The sequence below is a fragment of the Metopolophium dirhodum genome, chromosome 5 (genome assembly GCF_019925205.1).
Source record: "Metopolophium dirhodum isolate CAU chromosome 5, ASM1992520v1, whole genome shotgun sequence".
Lineage (NCBI taxonomy): Eukaryota > Metazoa > Arthropoda > Insecta > Hemiptera > Aphididae > Metopolophium > Metopolophium dirhodum.
This window is the reverse complement of record NC_083564.1, coordinates 4,940,709-4,962,252: the sequence shown is the minus strand read 5'-3', so window position 1 is coordinate 4,962,252 and position 21,544 is coordinate 4,940,709. Positions and strand designations below refer to the sequence as shown.

The window sequence follows — 21,544 nt, the reverse complement described above, 5'->3', positions numbered from 1 at the left end:
ATCACTTTTTGTTATGATTGTTTTTCTAAGTTTTATTTTTAATATTTTTTTGTATTGATAATTTATTTTTTTATTAATAAATTCTTAAAATTAATATTGAAATATTATAATCTTATATAACGAATATAATTTTGTAAAATGTATTTGATCAATTCTCAGTTTATTTATCTGAATAAACTGAACTTGTGTTGGGCGCCACTTTGCAATAACTTAGAAATAAGATAAATATAAAAAATACGAATATAAATACGACTCCTGTCGATATTTATATTAAAATCAGAGGTTAAAATAGTAAAATTAAGCTATTACCTTCCTCCAGGTGTTTTAATAGAATTGTTCTATTGAAAAAATCCATGTAAATATTATTATATTTACAATCTAAATTATTTTGATTTCTAATTAATGAATTGAGATGTTTTACAAAATCATTTCTATCTATATTTATTTTAAAATGTCCCCAAGATAATATAAGATAATGGTATCAATACCATTTTCCTAAATAAATCTTTTATCATCATATCACTTAATACTTTTTTATTTTGTTCTACAGTAAAAATATCATGTTTCTTAGTTTTAAATAAATTTTGTTTAACATATTTTGGTTTTTTAGTTAATAAACAATTTTTAAAATCATTAAAACATAGTTTATTTTCCACTACTTGATGATAACGATAACAACAGGATGTGGTTCACCTCAAAAAAGCTATATACATTTTCGGAACCTAAAATTAAGGTTATAAACCACCCCTGCCATAAACTACATAGATAAATAAAAAATTTAAAATGTTGATACCACATATTATAATATAATTATTTTCAAAACTCTACGAAATTTTCAAAATATTTAAACTATATATAATTAACAATTTACTATATAATTATAAGATCCATCAATAAGTCGGTGAGCTAAAAACAATAATACATTATGATAATATAAAATAACAATAATTATCAATGAAACATGATCGTAGTTCGAGTGTCTTACGTTAAACAAATATCACGGGATGCCAATTAATATCTCTGTTTATTATTTATTCAATCTGAACAGAATTTGAATTACTAAATAACCAATTGCACTGTTTGTTAGGATAAGTAGTTGTCTTATATTGATATAAAATATTCCATACAACTGAAAATGGAAGTGCTCGTGCAATCTTCGTAGTAAAAAAAACTTGATCTAAATAGAATTAAAAATAATTTAAATTTGAAATGAATCAAATGTAGTAGTATAGTTATATATTTATACCTGACGTTTAATCCTAGGGTTTCTTTCGATTACGGATCGTTGATGTAATACAAGACTCATCCGATTTATCTGAAAATTCAAAAATTAAGTTTTAAATATTTTGAATATACTCAATAAACACAATGTTGACTATTTAAATCCCTACAAATAGATAATCAATTAATTTTCTTGATTATGTTTATACAAGATAAACATTAATGGACAATGGTGGGGGGCTACATAAAGTTGCCCCCCCACAAAAATACTAAAACGGAAATTACGAACAACGATTGATTCGCAAATTATTACAAATTATTACGTGAAGTTGGCACCAAAAATGTTAAAATAACTCCCACAGCTAAATTCGAAGTTTGCTAATTCTAAAAATTGATTTGCAAAATATTTGTGCAGGTTTGAAATTGATCGAAAAAAGTTGAGGAGCTAACTTCACTGATATCATTATAATATAGATTGTGTCTTAGAAATTTTATTTATTGGTATCTACGGGAAAAAAATGAAATTTTAGTTTGTTTTTAATTACTGGCGTTGCTAAGTATTGATAGGAGATATAAAATAACTAGCTGAATTACCCGGCGTTGCCCGGAAAAACTCCTATGAGGTGTAAAACACTCTGGTAGCGTTGAAAAAAAAGCAAAAACAATTGACTAAGCATAACAAATATATAGCACTCAACAATTTGTGGCTACAAATTTAAATATTATATAATTTACATTTAAAAATACATTCTTCTTTTCGATTGTTTTCGTATTTTTTATAGTACCTCCTTGTATACAATATTTTTGGTTCTTCCTTCGGGAAGCAGTATTACCAGACTATCAGGAGAGCTTACACGTGAACAGGCTACGTATAATTGGCCATGGGAGAAACAGTCATTCCTTAAATCCACTCCAGCCACTTTCAAAGACTGTCCTTGAGCTTTATTAATTGTCATGGCAAAACATACCTCGATGGGAAACTGTAGCCGTTTGAATTGAAAGTGGTAGTCAGATGGAATTAAAGGTATTCTTGGTAGAAAAACTGTTTCTCCCCTACCGCAGCCTGTAAAGATAGTTGCTTCAATTACATGTTTATGTAAGGTCTTTACCCGAAGTCGTGTGCCATTACAAAGTTTTGGAGGTATAAGGTTACGCAATAGCATTATTGGAGCTCCAATTTTTAAACATAGATTGTGAGGTGGAATTCCTGGTGGATTTAAAGTGTGAAGGAACTCTACAGGGTAATTAACTACATCATTTAACTCCACAACAGAGTCCACAGATGAATATTTCGCCATTTCAGTAGGAAGCTGGTCCAATAAGGAGTCGTTGATGCTTGCTGCAGTGTCATTCTTTGGTGTAAGAATGGCTCTTTCATTCAGCCAAGTCAGGTTTTCTGAATGTAAAATATTTAAATTCGGATATATTTGCTCACTCAAACTTTTTAGATCCTTGACGACTGAACACAAATTGTTTGGAATGTTCACTTTCCTACCATCATCTTCTTGTAAATCTCCATTTCCTATTTGAAGGAGTAAGTTGGAAAAATCCTCTGCCTCAGGATCGCCTCTAAGGTACACTCTCATGTTGACTCGTAAGGATTTGACTTGGATCTTAGGCCATAGGTAGGATGATTTAAGGCAGGTCCTTACCTCATCAGCACGAGTTCCTCGAGGAACAACAGGTAGTGTTTGCCTGAAGTCCCCAGCCAGTAAGACGGTCATCCCACCCATTAGGCGATTACTACTCCTGATGTCCTGGAGAGTTCTATCCAATGCTTCTACTCCTCCCTTGTGAGCCATTGTAGCTTCATCCCAAACAATTAACTTGCATTCCTTAAGTACATGTGCTGCATCACTTTGCTTTGAAATGTTGCATAAAGGAGTTTCAGAAAAATTTAAGTTGATAGGAAGTTTAAAAGCAGAGTGAGCGGTCTTTCCACCATCCAACAAAGTAGCTGCTATTCCAGAGGAAGCGACAGAAATCGCTATTTTTTTGTGCATTCTTACGCTAGCTAGCAACAGATTCATTAAAAACGTTTTTCCTGTTCCACCAGGAGCATCCAAGAAAAAAACACGTCCAGAATCTGAATCAACACTTCTTATAACTTCGTAATAAACTTGACTTTGTTCAGGATTAAGCTTTGTTATGTTGTGATAAACTAATTTAGAAAGCTGTTCTACGTCATAAGACAGTTCTCTCAGATAATCACGATTAACAATTAATTCACTCGCATCGTGAGATGGTGAAGGAAGTCCAAACTGATGAAGTGAATGGTTACCCATCGAAAAGACGACCTGTTCTAGCAGCACTAAGCATTTGTTATGAACAACGTCCACAATGGTTTCAATATCAATCTCTGGGTAATCATTTACCAATTGTCTTTTCACATCTTCCGACATACTGTCCTTATGTTTTTCCCAAAGTTTTAACGGGTCAGCTAACTGATAAGACACTAATAAAACAGCAAATAGTTGACGGATTTTTTGTGGAGAATCAATAATAGTGGCTTCTTCTAGAGTTCGGTCCCAATGAGTGTCATCTTCCAACAACCCAAGAGCTTGGCAGGCTGATTGATAAGATGGATGAACTACTCCAGACACTGTTTTGAGATCATTAAAGCAAGTCGGTCCACGTACTTCATGAAGTAATAGTCGCAAGTAATAGCATTCGGCATTGTTAGGGTGTATAGTATAGACTCTACCAATCACATGATCTTGTTTGACTCCTGGATGACCTGAGACACCCTTTCCTTGCTTTCTTCGGCTAAACTTGTTATTTTTCCAAATAAAATAAGCTGGAACTTCACTATACAAAAGCGTTCTTGCAAAAGAATCATTTTTACATAGCTCAAAGAATCCCAAAAGTGTAGTACTATTAGGGTTCTGAACTTTTTCTGAGGCATTATCAGTTGTGAAGTAAATTCTTTGACCATTCTCTAGATGAACAGAAAGATGCAAAACAGGAAGAAATCTCTCATGGATGGGGATACGTAAGATTCTCCAAGCAGCTTCAGAACTGCTAATATAGCGCCCTGCTTCATACTTGGATATTTCATCCTGCTCGTTTTCTAAACAAAACGCTGCTTGGTCACTTCCTTTATTTACATACTTGCATATGTACTTTATGGACTTCACAGAGTTGCACAGTTCAACGTTAATATGAGCCATAAATGTACGGGACAAAACAGGATTATACGGCAACACCCATTGGTTATCAATTTTTACTCCATTAATTTCAAGCGAAAATCCGCCATCAGATGGAGCCCGCCTTCGATACTGGGGATATCCGTCATCTGCAGTGTGCGTATCCTTGGAAAATGGACGTGGATATCTCTTGCTACATGAACCATTGAGCATGCATGGTGATTTTCTATTCAAATGTCCACATGGCCCGTGAATCATAGTAGATTTTACGATGTCATAAAGGAGAGGGTCAAGTTCGGGATCAGGAATTTCTGCACTTATAACACTGTCAATGTCAGAAGGCATAATTCTATCATGTAGCCATAGAAGTATATGCACATGTGGCAGACCCCGTTTCTGCCATTCTACTGTGAACATGTAACACCTACAGGAACCGAAAATAGAACCTTTAGTTAGAAGATGAATGATTTTTTTAACTTTTAAGTGAAAAACCCTAGCTATTATGTCATGCCTATCTTGAGGCTTTTGTCCATCGTGTAAGGAAGATTCAATTTCAATCCACTTAGTATTACATGTGAACGTAATGAACAAATCAGGACGGCCATAGTGGCGAACATATGTCATGGCGTCCTGAGTTCTCTCGTGCATATAACGGGGTCCTCCTGTGAAACTGGAAGGTAACACAACTATTTTGCCAATCTCTGAAACTTGTCCATCTCCTTTACACATTGCGTCTTTGAGATGCACATAATTTTCAGCTCTCAGTTTACTTTGGTTGTGTCTAATGAAATTAAGCCTTTCTGTTTCTATCTTAGCGTACATATCAACCAAAAACTGATTGAGAAGACTACGGTATAGTAACATGTAGTTATTTTGCCCTTGTCTTTCCATAATTCGATAAGAGTAAAATTCGGAAGCAGAAACTGTTTTTTTAAGAGATATCTTAGAACTTGGGTCACGCTGAGGTATTTTGATGGAATACCCATCTTCACCACGACAGAACATAAGAGGGTACTGAAAAGCGTCGTAAGCACGATGGGTTTCATTTATTCTCACTAACTTGGTGTCTCTACTTTGAAGAATTATATCTCTTTTTTCAAAATCCTGTCCCACAATAACTAAAGCAACCTCGCTTGTTGACGGTGCATTATACCGACCCCTGTGTTGATTTACAGGTTTTCTATCGGCATGAATCACAACTTTAAATTCCTGTCCTTTAGGAACACATTCAATAGCTGTTTTAAAATCTCGTACGTACTGGTTGTGGTTGTGCAGCATTTTTTGAAGTTGGCCAACCAACCAAGGCTTTACGGCAGGAAAAAGATTAGACCGAAGTTCCGTTTCTTTTTCATCGTTACCAACAAAATATATTTGTACAAATGATGGTTCATTTGCATGCGAAGGTAAAACACTTCCTATTCTATGGTAAATTTTGAAGGTTGGCATAAAGCCACCTACATTGCCACCTACATTTACCGTTTTAGCCCCAAACGACGTCATCTGGAAACAGCCGTTGTATTTTCTAATGTTCGTTAAAAAATGTTGAGATTCAGGATGATTATTTAAAAGTAGGCTGTGTAGTGGATCAGGAAGTGTTTCAGTTGGAGGAAGAACAACTTTACCATTACTACAACAAATACCGGGGCTTTCTTCCTTCCATTTCTTTGCATGACACCACTTGCATTCTGTTGGCTGTCCTATAGAAACAACTTTGTCATTACAGTAGTCTATTGTGCTGCTGTATTTAAAACCTGATAAACACTTTGATTTCCATGGAATCGTCGGTCTTTTTTTACTGTACATTTGTACAGCATCCCGATTAATCATAGGATTGTTTTTTGAATACTTAGAAACAGAAGCTCTATTTATATCAGGATTTGCGTTGTTATATCTTTTAACAGCCTTCCTATTAACTTCAGGATTTTTATGTGTATACTTTTTCACGGCTTCTCTATGTTTTTGTGTCTTAATTCTGTCATTTACCCTTGGGCGGCATTTTCTTTTTCTACTTTTTTCATTAATTACTATAGAACTGTTGTCTGATGACAACTGAGGAGTAGGGGCAAATAGAGGAATAAGTGGTTCAAAATGTGCGTTCATCATAGGACCAGTACACTTAAAATGAAATATTAACTTTTCTTCCAAGTACTCGTCCGGCTGTAAAATAACATCGCCATCTCTGTATATCACTAAATGGTACGGGTATATTTCAGAAGCAGCGTGAATTTCACAAGGGGTGGCATAAGTGGTAGGAAGGGACATGTGAGCATGATATTCGTTAATATTTCTGTAAATATTACCACACGGCATCATTCTGTACAGTTCAAACCGTTGCCAATTGTTACAAACGTATTGTACGACACTTGACCGTAAATTATTCGCATGAGAGACGGTGCTATACATGTGATACGAAAGTGAATAAAAGAAACATGAACCGTCTCCCTCCACATGCAGAGCACGGTGAGGTACCATGACACCGCGAACGTCGATGAGCTCCATGTGTTTACGGGCACCGTAAATATTTTACGACTGCGAACGATATCCGCGTAAGACTACGCGACTCACCAAAATAAAATAATACTATCGTTACCTTAGGTTGCAGGTAGCTGGAAACCCGCGGGCCGCCGTGCGCACAATACGTATTGGCGGTGAATAACTATAATTGTTAATTACTCCACTAAAACGCAACATTTTTGAAAATCCTTTCTTATTACACGGTGAAAATATGAGAAGAACCCCTATTCCAAATTTCAAGTCTGTACGTTGAGTAGTTTTTGAGATACAGTGATCAGTGAGTGAGTGGTATTTGGATTTTATAAGTATAGAAATATTAATTAAAAAAGATCTTTGACTTTACTTAAATATTAACTATAATAAATAATATATAAATACCTCTTTTTCCGTGGCTTGACCAGTCATGTATAATGTCAGAATATTAAATACTCTCATTGATAATCTTATGACTGGAAATGCAGAAAACTGGTTTCTAGGAAATAATATATGGTTGTATATTATATAAATTATTTCGGCGACATTTGTTGCAATAAAAGAAACTATGGCCGGTAAACCATATATTGATTTGTTGACATCGTTCAAGCATTCTAAAACTTCCAAATACATATCTCTGAATGTACTTAAGCACGACCTTATTTCAGGAATTTGTTCATTTATCTTGTACACTATCCACTGTGTGTATAATATTAGTAGTATATATTCATAAAATACTACTAATTGACAAGTATTCATAACCGTCAAATTAATCTGAAAATAAGTGATATTCAGACGTCACAACTGCTTATATTGTATCCATGTACAAATACAATATAAAACACTATTTTAATATTAGGTTAAGTTAGGAATGAATTGATATACAATTATCAAACAAGAATATCTGTTATTCCTCTACCGATAATGTATTTAAATTTATGTTTCAAAATGGCGTAACTGTTTTTTATAGCTTTGAACAGAAAATTAGCCAGGTTTTGTTATACACGTGTAACATGGGAACAACCAAAGTGGGTATGACGTACTCTTAAAAGATGGACGGTAGTGAATTACAGAATGTCCAATGAATGTTCTGTAAAGTGTAAACTACATATAATACAAATATTATACTCAAGTTTTTTAAAATTAATAGTGTGTGGGGGCAACCTGGTTTGAGCAGCGGTGCAATTTGACGGCGTAAATTGTCGTCAGGTCACCCTGGCAATGTACGGGCACTAGCCGTGCGATGAGAGTGGACTGTGTAAAAATGTAAAAGGTGGGAACGGAAAAAATATATAGGAATGTGAGAACCTTACAAAACAATAATAATTAGATAAAGAAATAATTATAACACCAAATGTTGATTGTAAAAAAATTATATGCTTTTAATTCAAATTATGTAAATAATAATAATAATGACAACAAAATAGTGCTTATGGTGTAGTGTTAGTCGTAGTGATAATAAATAAACATATATCGCTAATCAGGTGAACAAAAAACTATTGATAATAGGTACAAATTATATAATACGGCGGCGATGACGATATTACATAATCGTGCGAACATTTATTCGATAACGGACGTCGAACATAAATATTATAATATTATCACCTAACCTTTATGCAGTGGCGCTGAACTACTTTTTAGTAGATGGTGCAAACTCAAATTTTAAACACCCACCCACCGATGTCTACCTAGACACCCACAAAAATATTATTTCCAATTAGGTTCAAAGTCAACAATATTATTTTATACATAAATCGATACATCTATGATCTATATATATAATACATGTATATGTATATCGTATAGGTATATAATTAATTATTACATTTTAAGTTTCAACCATTAAATGCTTAGTACTAAACTGTATTTTGCAAATACATCGACCACTTCATCATTATCTATGTGCACATCGGACTCGCATGATTTTATTAATAATGACTCAAGACGATCTTGTTTCATAGTGCTCCTTAACCGGTTTTTGATCATTTTTAATTTAGAAAAAGTTCTTTCAGTGGTTACACCACATACTGGTAATGCACAAGCAATACGAAGGGCCATAAATAATGTAGGGAATACACAATAGTCAATACGACATATTACGTTTGTAGTTGATAACAAGTATTTATAAACATGTATGGTGAACGGTCGTACAGAATTTATTGGTTTATTGGTTTATATTATTATCAAAATAAAATTGTCATCATCCGTTATCGAAAACACGGTACGTTAGCACATTGGGCAAGCCGCAAGGGCAATAGCACGTTTATCAGAGGCGTATTCACGATTTTGGCACCCCTTTTTTTTCTCAGTTTCCTATTACTCGTTGTCACAAAAAACTTTTAAGACCCCACTACTTCAATAACAAAATCAAAACCAAAACCGGTAAAAATTGGACAGCGGTATTATAATAAAAAAACAAAGACGTAAATATAATTTAAAAAACGATATTTTTGTGAAAATCTTTGTATCTTGACATTTTGGAAAGTTTATTTTACACAAATGGCGATACGCGAACGCTCGATCCAGTTTTTCAAAGTAATTAATAAACTAAGAATGAACGTAAATAGTCCAGACCTTGAAACCGATTTTAGAAACTTGTATAAACCGTTTAAAAACCAAAACCAAAAAAAATTGGAAACTTCCAAATCAGTATACAAAATCGAAACCAAAACCGAAATTTCCTAATACCAGTATTGAAAAATTGAAACTAAAATCGAAAAAAATAAAAACATGTATGCAAAGTCGAAACCGAAATCGAAATTTTTTCAATCTGTTTCAAGCCCTGTAAAATGTGATTACTCAAAATGTATATTTTCCCCTTATTGCATTTATGCCTCAACTAATTTAGAGAACACTTTTATTTCACCATTACCACTCCATTTATTCCTAATAAAAAATCAACCTTTATAATCAAATAAAACAAATTATAATTTTAGATTTTAGCCTTTTTTTTCTAAATTTTACCTATCTACGTATGACAATATAATAAAATACATTACATATATTGATATATATTATATATAGAGAAATATGTTTAGAAATGTAAAAGATATTATAAGAAAGATACAGGTCATCACGTCTTATCGTTAATATAATTTCTCAACAAATCCAATAAAATAAAAATTTTTTTTTTTGTTATAACCTTTAGCGACGTCACCCCTTTGAGGAATCCGAATTTGGCACCCCGGAACAATAGCCCCCCATCGCCGCCCTACTCCCTTAAATACGCCACTGACGTTTATATAAATAAAATATAAATAGTTTTAATTTGTATACATTAGTACATTACACGGTTTGTGAACTAATTTTATCTACTATAATCACAGTCTTCTATTTATTTGCATATTATATATTATTATTTTAATCTATGCCATTTGTTTCAACTTTCTACAATTACTTGGCCATCAATTATCAAAGTAATAACAAGTTCATATTAAGTAGGCACCTACTACCTAATACCTACTGGCTACTAAGTGTCAGTTTTTCAAAACTTTATGGACCCAGACACCCAGTGGTCAGTACCCACCCACCAGTTGTAGGTGGTGCAAATGCTAACTACGTGTTCGGCACCACTGCGGCTTTATGCTGAGACTCGGGCTGGTATGATGACAATTGGCTGGAACTTTGGCTGGTAAAATGGTGACTGGACCACGATGAGGCCCAAGAACGGTACACGACATTAGGTAACGCACTGTTTTGTCGGGTTTGGTGCTCAAGTTTCGCTGGCAGAGCACGTTTAACCGGATTGTATCAAATGTCGTCGTCACAAGAGTAAATACGACGACACGGACGGCTCGCAAATCGGACCGGACTAAATGTCGCGGGGGACTCGGCCGTATGATGCACGGCGAGCGGTAGGGCAAGCAGACGCGCGGGAGAGCGATAGTCGCAGCAACGAGACTTTGACTCCTGCTCGGCCAAAAACCACGTATTCCAGCCATGATAGCTTATCGGGCACCAACAAATAGTTTTAACATGCATTAGATAAATGAGTAGACTAGGATACCCAGAAAGGCACAACAGTTAAATTATCTATATTAACTGTTAATAAATAAAATTAAAAGTTAGTTATAAACTTATAAGATATTTGTAGATAATAATGTTACCATTTCTTGTGTTTTAAGATTTTCGACAATATTTAGCACTCTGACGGTTTGAGTTACAACTCCCATGACATTTCCAATAAATCCAATAATGTAAATCCAATACATTTTTATATTTATCGGACCGACCACATTCAGGCGTATCAATTTTTCGTGAATTGTTTCAAGTTTTGTCAATACAATGGATAATTTACTATCAAAAAGTATGCGCCAGATAAGAGGTACGAATTTTCCAATGTAAATTAATTCAAAACAACTGATCATTATTATAGACGTTAGTTCAGACATTTCTGGATTAATTTTCTTGGCCTATAAAATAAAGTATCATCTGTACAATTTACAATTATTACATCATATTATTATATATATATTTATTATTTGTATTTCTCCTTCGATAAAGAAAATGGGTCCACTTAACATGTTCATTTAAGTTAGTTCTTACAATTTAAGAATTTATAAAGTGTACTCGAAAATAATATATATTAATAATAATATCGTGACATTAAAGTGATCGTATAGTTCCCCGTCATGAATTTTCAATTTATCACTTATGTTTTATCATACGAAACTCTCAAAAAATAAATTCTAAAAAAGTTTTTACCTACCCATAGGTTGGCCTTGTACATGTTACGCAAACCAGCATAAATGAATAAACATCGCCACATGTAAAACAACACTGAAGTCTTAAAATTGCCCTGGTTGAATTTTATACTACCAAAACCACAAATCAAAAAACCTTTGTTAAATTTATTAAATACTGATCTTACATTCATTATTACATTTATTTACAAATTTTGTAAAAAAAAAAAAGTGATAATTTAGTTAGTTTCTTAGGATTTGTGGAGTGTACAATGAATACAATGAATTAAAAATTATTACTACGAAAAATGGTTGAAGTCAAAAACAAATATAATTTAGTTAAATGTATGCTTAATACTTAATTTATATATTATTCAACGCAATTTGAATTCTATAGTACTGATATTTGATTATATTTGGTGAAGGTTGAGCCTAAATCAACATGTAGACTTAAGTGTTATTTATAATTTATCGGTAGTCACGTCATACTATTTACTTATTAATACATTTCTAATTTCTATGTTAAATAAATAATTAAAAAATGTAATGAGATGGCAATAATATTAAACCTTAAGTCAAACTTTTTAGGTTTATGAGAGTATTTTATAATAATTAAGAAAGTAATAGTGTATAACTAAATCTAAACTCACCAAATTATCCAACCTCTTATTCCAATCCCTTATTCAACCATGAAAAAAATACACCAAATTACATCCCTACCATATATATTTTTAAAAAAAAAATGAAACTACAACACAACAATATGATACAATGGAATTTCAACGAGTTCTACAAAAACATCAACGAAATCAAATTAATCATCAATCTTCACCGGAACCACTCACCTTATAAGAGACAAATTTCAAGTCGGACGACCTATTTAATAATCACGATCTCTTAAAAAAAACCTTATCAACTGCCTTAGAGCTTTTTTTATTATTATTATTAAGTTAATAAGATATTCTTAGCCTATGTAGACTATCTATATCTACATATTTTACAGAATCACAATTTTTTTCTTGACAATTTTAACATGCTACTAATTAAATAATAATAACACTAGTAGTGATACCTATACTTAATTAAGGTTGGTTAACATTAATGTATAGCATGTATTTTGATTATAAGGTCGGGACACTTTGCTTATAATTGTGCACGCAATCAGAAGACATTTTAGTACTTATTTAATCCAATAATATGATAGTTCTTCTGTTCCAACTTTCTATATTTTACTTATTACTAGTGTTGGCCAACGATATAATTTTCAATATCGATATCGTATTTTTTTCCCCGATATCGTATTGCGATATCGGAAAAATACCGATATCGATATCGAAGCATATTAAAAATTTAAAACATTAAAAGTATAGAATGCATATTATATTATGAGTGTAAATTAATTATTAATTAACAATTATATATTATTTTGTATAAACTGAAAAGTATCCAATATATTTAATCAAAAAATTTCTTCTTCGAGTAGTTTTTCCATCAATGTTTCAGAACTTGGGTTCGATTTGAAATATGAATTCAAAAATAACAGTGGATTGAGTCGTTCAGGAGATAATCTATTTCTTTTTTTGGAAATGATTGTTCCAGCTTCGCTAAATAACCGTTCACAGGGAACACTAGTGGCCACTATACTTAAGTATTTTTTGGCTAGTAATGATACAGCTGAGTATTTAGATTCGTTTTCTTTCCACCAATTTAAAGAATCTTGATCGTAGGGAACTTTGATTTTCAAATTTTTATACTCTTCAAGTTGTTTCATCGTAGGACTTTGAGTTACCGAATAATCGTCTTCGTCATCATCATCGCTATCTATGATTTAATGATCGTAATTTCTTACGAGGAGGAGAGTGTGTTTCAAAATGTTCTTCATTTTCTAATATCGCCTCGTATCATAATCTACGTTTTTATCTTTATTATATCTGACAGATATTTTTTTTAAATTTAATTTTATACTGTTTACTCAGTTTAGTGTTTAATCACACCGATATTGCGATATTTTCGATAATTATTTTTAGATATCAATATCGAAATCATTGAAAAATACCCACGATATCGATATCGTATCGAATTATCGATATCGTTGGCCAACACTACTTATTACCGACTTACCATCGGGCATCGCCACATCGGTAGTAGTAAGTTCCAAACTACGGCAGTGGTGGTGAGGACGCGAGGTGGCAAAGTGCATCAAAAAATTAAAATTGGTCACCAATTATTATTAATTAGGTAACTAACTAAACTAAGCTAATAATAAAAAAAATAAATTGATGATAAATAATAATAATTATTATGAAGTTTTTACTTTGATAATTAATCATATATTTTATAATTTTAATATTTACAGTACAAGTTGGTTGAGTTTGGGTCGTTTAATATTTTTCCAATCTTGTACACAATTAACATTACAAATAATATTCTAAAATATTACAATATATTAAATGCACTTGTCATTAATTAACTTTATATTTATTAGAAAATACGGATTCTACAAAAACATCAATGAAATCAAATTAAGCATCAATCATCACCAACCACACACCTTATGTTTATAAGAGACAAAGGTGTGCTTCTATTTCCACATTATATAGTATATTATATTTTAGCAAATTGGATCAAGATAGTACTTTAGAGAAGTAATTTTTCAAATTTCTCAATTAATATTTAATGCTACGGGAAAAACCACCGACAAATTACGAAAAAAACGCTAAAAAGGGGAAGTTAATTTCTAACGCTTTGTTTATCACCATAGGAACAAACAGAAAATTATAATATTATGATATGAATTCAACTTACAAACTATAATAAATAATAATAATATAAAATATCTAGACTGACAAACCGTCTCCGCTTAGAAACGTTTTTCTTATACCTACAATGATATTATATCATTGAATTCAAGTTTAATACAATCCATTATATATTAACCCACTTGTAACCTACTGTAATGGAAAGCGACATCCATTTGCCCGCTTTTTTATTGCACTTCAATTTCTTTTAATTTTTTTATTTATTTAATATTAAATTACACTAAAAGGTACGTCTAAACATACCATTTTGAATTCAACATCATATTTTTGATCATCAAAAAATATTAATTTACGTCGTTTAATACAATCATAAGACATAAGCTACTGTGTAACTTTAAATAAATAATAGTTTTATTTAAATGTATTTTAATCTCACATTTTATTTTCAGTACTTTTGTTTTTGTAGTACATATTACCCAAATTATCACATATTACTTCTGTGTTCCTTTGCGTACCATGAACTATGGTGTAACTATGTGGCTGGACATTGGCATAGGAAGAACAGAGAGTACTTGTTCTTGAGGTTCTACTATCATATACATATACAGATGAACAATTGAATACATACCTTACAAGTACACAGTTATTATTGGGTGGACACAAATCACAATAATGTGTTATGTGAGTTTGGTTCAATACATGCAATTAACTATATAATCAACTTACCAGCTTCATCTTGAATTCTACAGTAATCGTGATCATGATTTACAATATCTAAATAAACATATCACTTTTAGTATGTCCATAGGCGCAATTTAGGGGGGAGGGCTTGGGTGTGATGAAACGTTTGTGTATGTAGTGTAGACGGGTAATATATATGTAAGACGTGTAATAAAAACATAAAATCATAGTGAATATTTTAAATTTAGATTATTTGTAAATACCGTTCTATGGTAGCAGTGTCGATAACACCCGTCCGTACAGCAATTCGGCGAAAACGCATCGCTGGACACATTTTCAGTGTGACAAAATATATTACTCAGATTATTCCATGTTTCTATGGACAAACCCCAATCCACTATTGCCACTGTTATAATTTTATCATTGAGAATGATAGTAAATAATTCAATTTATATATACTAGTGAGTAGTGACCAATGTTTTCGAATTGCTATTTGCTTGTATTTATCGTCTACATAACTGTATAAGTCTACATATGATAATATGACAAAAAAAAAATAGAGGGGCTTCAGCACCCCTAGTTTTTTAATTGAAATTGCGCCCCAGAGTACGTTGTGGACTCAAAGTTAATGGATTAGATATTGAAAATTGATTTGGAATTTGGAATGAAGTACATATCAAAGATGGGCAAGTTAATGAAAATAATTTACTCAAGTTAAGTTAAGAGAACACAAAATCGATAAGTTAAAAGTTAATATGGAAAAAAATTACGATTTATCTATTTTTTTCAATTAGTATGTGGATCACGCGTTTTTCTTATTTCCTAAATTATAAAAAAAAACAATTATATTTAACCATAATTGTAATATCTATTGTGCAATGTATATATCTATTTTACTTCACTATACACATCTCAATTAATAATTTAACAAATATTAATTTTTTTATGAATACAAAATTATTTTATAAAGAAAAATAACAGACATTTTTGTATTGGGTTGTTTTGACTCGACCTTTTTAACTTTTGGACTTAATACTTGAACTACTTTAATAAATATTAATTCTCATGGGATTTCAGCAATCAAAGGAAGTTGTTAAATACATAACACATTCCACAGTAATGACTTGTTCTAGAGACATGGTTCAAAATTAAAATCAATCAACGTTGTAAAATCTAGAAAAGTACAGAAAATGAAAATTATTCAACTAGTATAATCCAGAAAAGAACAGTAAATGTTCTTAAGAGGACGTTCGTTATACCCGCATGTGATGTGTTATGAGTTATGAGTATTTTAAAATTGTAAATTTTTTATACATCTTAAAATACTCATAACTCGCTTTAAAATTAAAATATACTAAAAATCCCATGCGTTGCCTAGATAATAATCTTACCTTTAGATTTAATAAGAGGTAAATTCACTCTAATTTTTAAATTAACGGAGCTACACGTGTTTTTCTGAGCGTAAAATTCGCTATGTTACGCACTTTTAAGACGGAGACAACACATGCGAGTATAACGTCCTCTTAATTTAACCTTAATTTAATAAAATGCCTGTATTATATTATATGATATATATATATAAATATTTATATGTCTATATAACAATTAAAATGTATACCGACTTTTGTATGTAATAGTTGGCAACACTTTTTGATTTTCGAACTGTTATCAGTCGTCAGCTCCTTATCATTTTTCGGACAACTACTAATCTCCCAAATACAATGTTTATGTAGATAAAAATAGGTGCATTATAAATTTAACCATCCGGTTGCTTAAAAATAATATTTTTAATTTTTGACATACATTATTTGAGAAAAGTGAAGCCAAGGCAGGCAACGAAAAATGTACTTCAAATCATCTATAAATTAGTTTTAATTTTTTGTTAGATACTAATAGTTAATGATTACGATTGTAAAAAGGTGGCGATTATCTCTGAAACTAATAATATACCATGTTATCAGAAATATATGATATGCCATAAAGTGTACGATAATTCCAATAATGAAAGACAAATTCATTTTTATTTTCATCGGTCTGACCACATTCAGACGTATCAATTTTTCGTGAATTCGTTCTAATTTAGTCAATACTATAAAATTGTACTAAAAATTGTAAACAAATTATAAATTAACCGTACGAAACCTAGTTAAAAGTTGACTTTTAAGTTATAGAAGTTTTAAAATTTAAAAAAAAAATATGGTTATAAAACATTGTAATTAAATTATACAGACTATATATAACTAACGTAGTAGGAGCTCTACGTATGTAGTAGACCCAATCATATTTAAACCTCTATAAAAAAACAATTTTTCAGGCGTAGGGAAAGTGGAGTGCCCATCGCCCAGTGTACTTAGTAAGTACACTGCAATAGCCCTACTCTGACCTTAATTGGTTGGAGTAGACTGGTCCTCCAGGTTGGGGGTTTAGCGCTGGGCTAACAACCCTGCCTTAGAAAAAAAAAATATTGTTCAGGAACTAACAACAAACTTGCCTCGGAACCGTGGAGCTTTGGAAAAAAAGAATGGAAAATGGAAAAATGGATTATCTTTTGGAACATGGAACGTTCGCACACTTTTTAAACCTGGAGCAGTAAAATGCTTAGTTGAGGAGATAGAAAAATATAAACTAGGAGTGGTAGCCCTACAAGAGATAAGGTGGGATGGTAATGGAACGATAGAGATCCAGGATACAACGATTTTCTACGGCGAATGTAATAAACATCGTCAATTTGGAACGGGCTTCGCAATACATAAAAACTTAGTGCCTTCAGTAAGAGAATTCAAAAGCATTAATCCAAGAATATCAGTATTAACAATAGAAGCACTATATTTCAACATCTCATTCGTGAATGGGCATGCACCCACGGAAGAAAAACCGCAAGAGGAGAAGGATGAGTTCTATGATAACCTGGAGCACACACTAAACGAAATTCCACGAAATATAATTAGAATTGTTTTAAGGGACTTCAATGCCAAACTAGGGAAGGAGATCATATTTCGGTCAACGGTTGGTATCCATAGCCTTCACGATGTAACTAGTGAGAATGGAGTCAGGCTTATAGATTTTGCAAGTGGTGGAGGGCTTATTGTAAAGAGTACGATGTTCCCGCATAAAGATATTTATAAGGGTACATGGAAGGCACCAAATGGTAGATATGTCAGTCAGATAGACCGTGTTCTGATAAATACTAGGTTCAAAAATTGTATACATGATATTAAAACCGTAAGAGGTGCCGACTGTGACTCAGACCATTATCTAATTAAAGGGAAGCCGAAAGTCAAACTCAAGAAACTAGTACATAGTAAAGGAACGTTAGTGGATAGAATTGATGTGAATAAGTTAAAGAACACCAATATATGTGAATTTTTCAAGCAACAATTACATGAAACAATGAACAGCTTAAGCTTAAACATAAATCAAGAAGAGACAATTGATACCAAATGGAAAATGTTAAAGGATACTATAAAAACGGTTACAGACATGGTAATAGGAAAACAAAAGAGAACAAGGAAACCGTGGTTCAACAACTCCTGTAGGAAAGCATTTAATAGAAGAAAAGAAGCCAGGACTCAATTGCTCAACGATCCTACTAATAGAGAGAAAGCCATGGTATACAAAGAACGCCAAAAAGAAGCTAGTAATATATTTAGATATGAAAAACGGAAATATACAAAAGATGTACTAGAAGAAGCCGAGATTGATCATAGAGGAAATAAGACTAGACAACTATACCAGAAGATAAATTCAATTAGAGGAAAATACAAAAAACATAATAAGTTCCTAAAAAATGACGATGGTTCCCTAGTAACAGAACAGGACAAAATACTTGAAAAATGGAAACACTATTTTGGACAACTACTTAACTGTGAAAACCCAGTGGAGACATTTGCATGGATGCCAACGGAACCTAATGACACTGAATGCCCGCCTCCAAGCAGAGATGAAATATTACAACAACTCAACAGGCTAAAAAACTATAAGACTCCTGGGGAGGACGGAATCCAAGGAGAAGTGCTAAAAAACCTAGATGAATTAACGATAAATAAAATACATAGTATTATAGAGAGCGTTTGGCATGAAGAAAGACTTCCTAAAGACTGGGGCACCGCATTAATCTGCCCTATTCATAAAAAAAATGATCCACAAGAGTGTAGTAATTATAGGGGTATAGCATTACTAGATACAACGTACAAAGTTCTAGCATATTGTATACTGGATAGAGTAAGACCTATAGCAGAGAATTTACTAGGTGACTACCAGGGAGGATTTAGGCCGAATAGATCCACAACAGATCAGATTTTCGTTATAAGATAGATCCTCCAAAAAAGCTGGGAATATAACATATTGTTTGTGGACTTTAAAAAAGCTTATGATTCTATTCATAGGCAAAGCCTAGTAAATATACTCAAAGAATTCAGATTTCCAAGTAAAATCGTAAACCTCATTGGAGCTACCATCAGCCAGACAGATATAAAAGTCAAGATAGCAAACACAATGTCACAGCCCATGGGAGTGACAACAGGTCTCCGACAAGGCGATGCACTATCTCCAGTGCTGTTTAACTTGGTACTGGAAAAAATAGTTCGAGAAATGAACATCTCGAAAGGAATTGAACTAGGTCAGGTAAAAATAGGGCTCATAGCATACGCAGACGATATTGCTCTCTTAGGAGATAATATTGAGGTGATAAAAAGTCTGGGAAAGAAACTTATAAAGACCGCGGAGAAAGTAGGCTTAACTATTAATGATGATAAGACAGAATATTTGGTTGTCAGTCGAAGTAACAGAAATTATAGACTAGAACAACATGTTGAGCTAGAAGGACATAAATTTAAGAAAGTAGCACAATTCAAATATCTAGGATCGATTATCACCCAAGATAATGAACTTAAGACAGAGGTGTCGTCAAGAATACAATTAGCTAACAAGGGATATTATGGATTAGAAAAATACTAAAATCGAGGACACTCTCTAAAAATTTAAAAATAAGAATGTATATGACATTATTACGACCTATTGTCCTGTATGGCTCTGAGACGTGGGCATTGAGGAAAGCTGAAGAACAGAAACTAGGGGTTTTCGAGAGGAAAGTTTTAAGAAAAATTTATGGACCGGTCTTTGACAGTGGAACAAATGAATGGAGAAAGTTACATAATGATGAACTAAAAAGACAGTTTCAGAGACCTGACATAGTTAAGGAGATCACAAAAAGAAGACTCAGTTGGGGGGGGGCCATGCCTGGCGTAAACAAGGATCCCTAGTTAGACAGGTAATAGAGAATGAACCAATAGGTAAAAGACCTCTAGGAAGACCCAGACTGAGGTGGGAAGACTGTGTTAAAAAGGACTTAAAAATGATAGATCCAGGAATCAGATGGAGAGAAACTGCAGAGGATAGGGACAGATGGCAAGATTTGTATTTAGCGGTATGGTCTTAAAGGCCGAAACCAGGAAAAAAAAAAAAAAAAAAATTAGAAAACAATTTTATTATTGTAATAATAAAGAATAAACTATGTATTTAAATAATTTTAAATATATCGTTTACCCATATGTTGGCATCGTATATTGTTATAGAAGGCCAACTAAAATTATTGAATATCTCAAGACATAAAATATCACCTTCGTCTAAAAATTATTGCTATATCTGGTTGTAGTCTATACTACCTATACCGAAAATTAAAAAAAACTTGGTTAAAAGCATTTAATATTGATCTCACACTCATAATTATTTTTATTCCTTTTATTTATACATTTAGTATTCAATTAGATGTTAACTATTAGTTTATTAGGATTCTTGTGAATATGAACCCTCGCTGGTTTTTACCAGATTAACATTAGGTACTCATTATTTTTTATGTTTAAACGATTAGATTTACATAATTTTACTTGGAATTAAAAATGTATAATAAATACTAAGAACAAAATCATTGTTGAAGTGAATAACAAATACTACCGTTGATTGAAATTTATGTTTAGTTATTACAGTTATTAAATTATGCTTCGCATAATAAATAATATACCATATATACCAAATATTTTTTAGTAGGTGATATTTAAAATGTGTATTATGTATATCGATATGATATCGTAAGTGATACAATATCTGAAAAATCGGAACGATATCGATACACAAAATTACATCATTGTCCATCACTAGTAGCCAGTAGGTAATAATATAGATAGGTACAAGTGGCTTGGCGTGGCGCGTTGGCTGCTACCAGTCGCGGAATGCGACTGGGAGTAAGTAACGGCCACAGCTACTAGCTCCCGGATGGGTGACCACCCGGGTTCATAATAGTTAAAAACCTTGCCACACATACACGTGTTTGCTACCTACCGTAACAATCGTTAAAAAACAATCGTAAAACCAAACCTACCATACCAACCTTACCCCTACCACAGTTCATAACCCCTACAACAGCTAATGGCCATAGTCGCCGGGCATAAGTTCAATAAAAAAAAAGAAAAAAAAAAGATAGGTACGAATGTACGATCTTTACATTTTTTTATACAATAGTTACGCATTATTTTTTGATTGTTGATTTGTACATATCGTAGTCATTGGA

General features: G+C 32.4%; 1 protein-coding gene and 1 pseudogene across 1 annotated transcript; one reads left to right on the top strand and one right to left on the bottom strand.

The window, feature by feature from the left end:
* Positions 1-796: 796 nt before the first annotated feature.
* Positions 797-11,248, bottom strand: LOC132945916 (uncharacterized). Its single transcript, XM_061015739.1, has 4 exons — positions 10,964-11,248; positions 7,260-7,628; positions 1,247-1,315; positions 797-1,177 (listed from the first exon to the last, which is right to left on the bottom strand). The coding sequence occupies exons 1-4, from the start codon at positions 11,246-11,248 to the stop codon at positions 1,028-1,030; spliced, it is 873 nt and encodes a 290-aa protein (XP_060871722.1). The 3' UTR covers positions 797-1,027.
* A 4,796-nt stretch (positions 11,249-16,044) lies between these two features.
* On the top strand, positions 16,045-18,763 carry LOC132944759 (craniofacial development protein 2-like; annotated as a pseudogene).
* Positions 18,764-21,544: the final 2,781 nt, after the last annotated feature.

Bases quoted from the DNA above. Each gene is read 5' to 3' on its own strand.
- LOC132945916 (XM_061015739.1), bottom strand. From the start codon at position 11,248: ATGTCTGAACTAACGTCTATAATAATGATCAGTTGTTTTGAATTAATT. The intron at 7,629-10,963 runs GTAACATTATTA...ACTTATTTTCAG, and splicing joins ATCTTAAAACACAAGAAATG to ATTAATTTGACGGTTATGAA. The intron at 1,178-1,246 runs GTATAAATATAT...AATTCTATTTAG, and splicing joins ACCCTAGGATTAAACGTCAG to ATCAAGTTTTTTTTACTACG.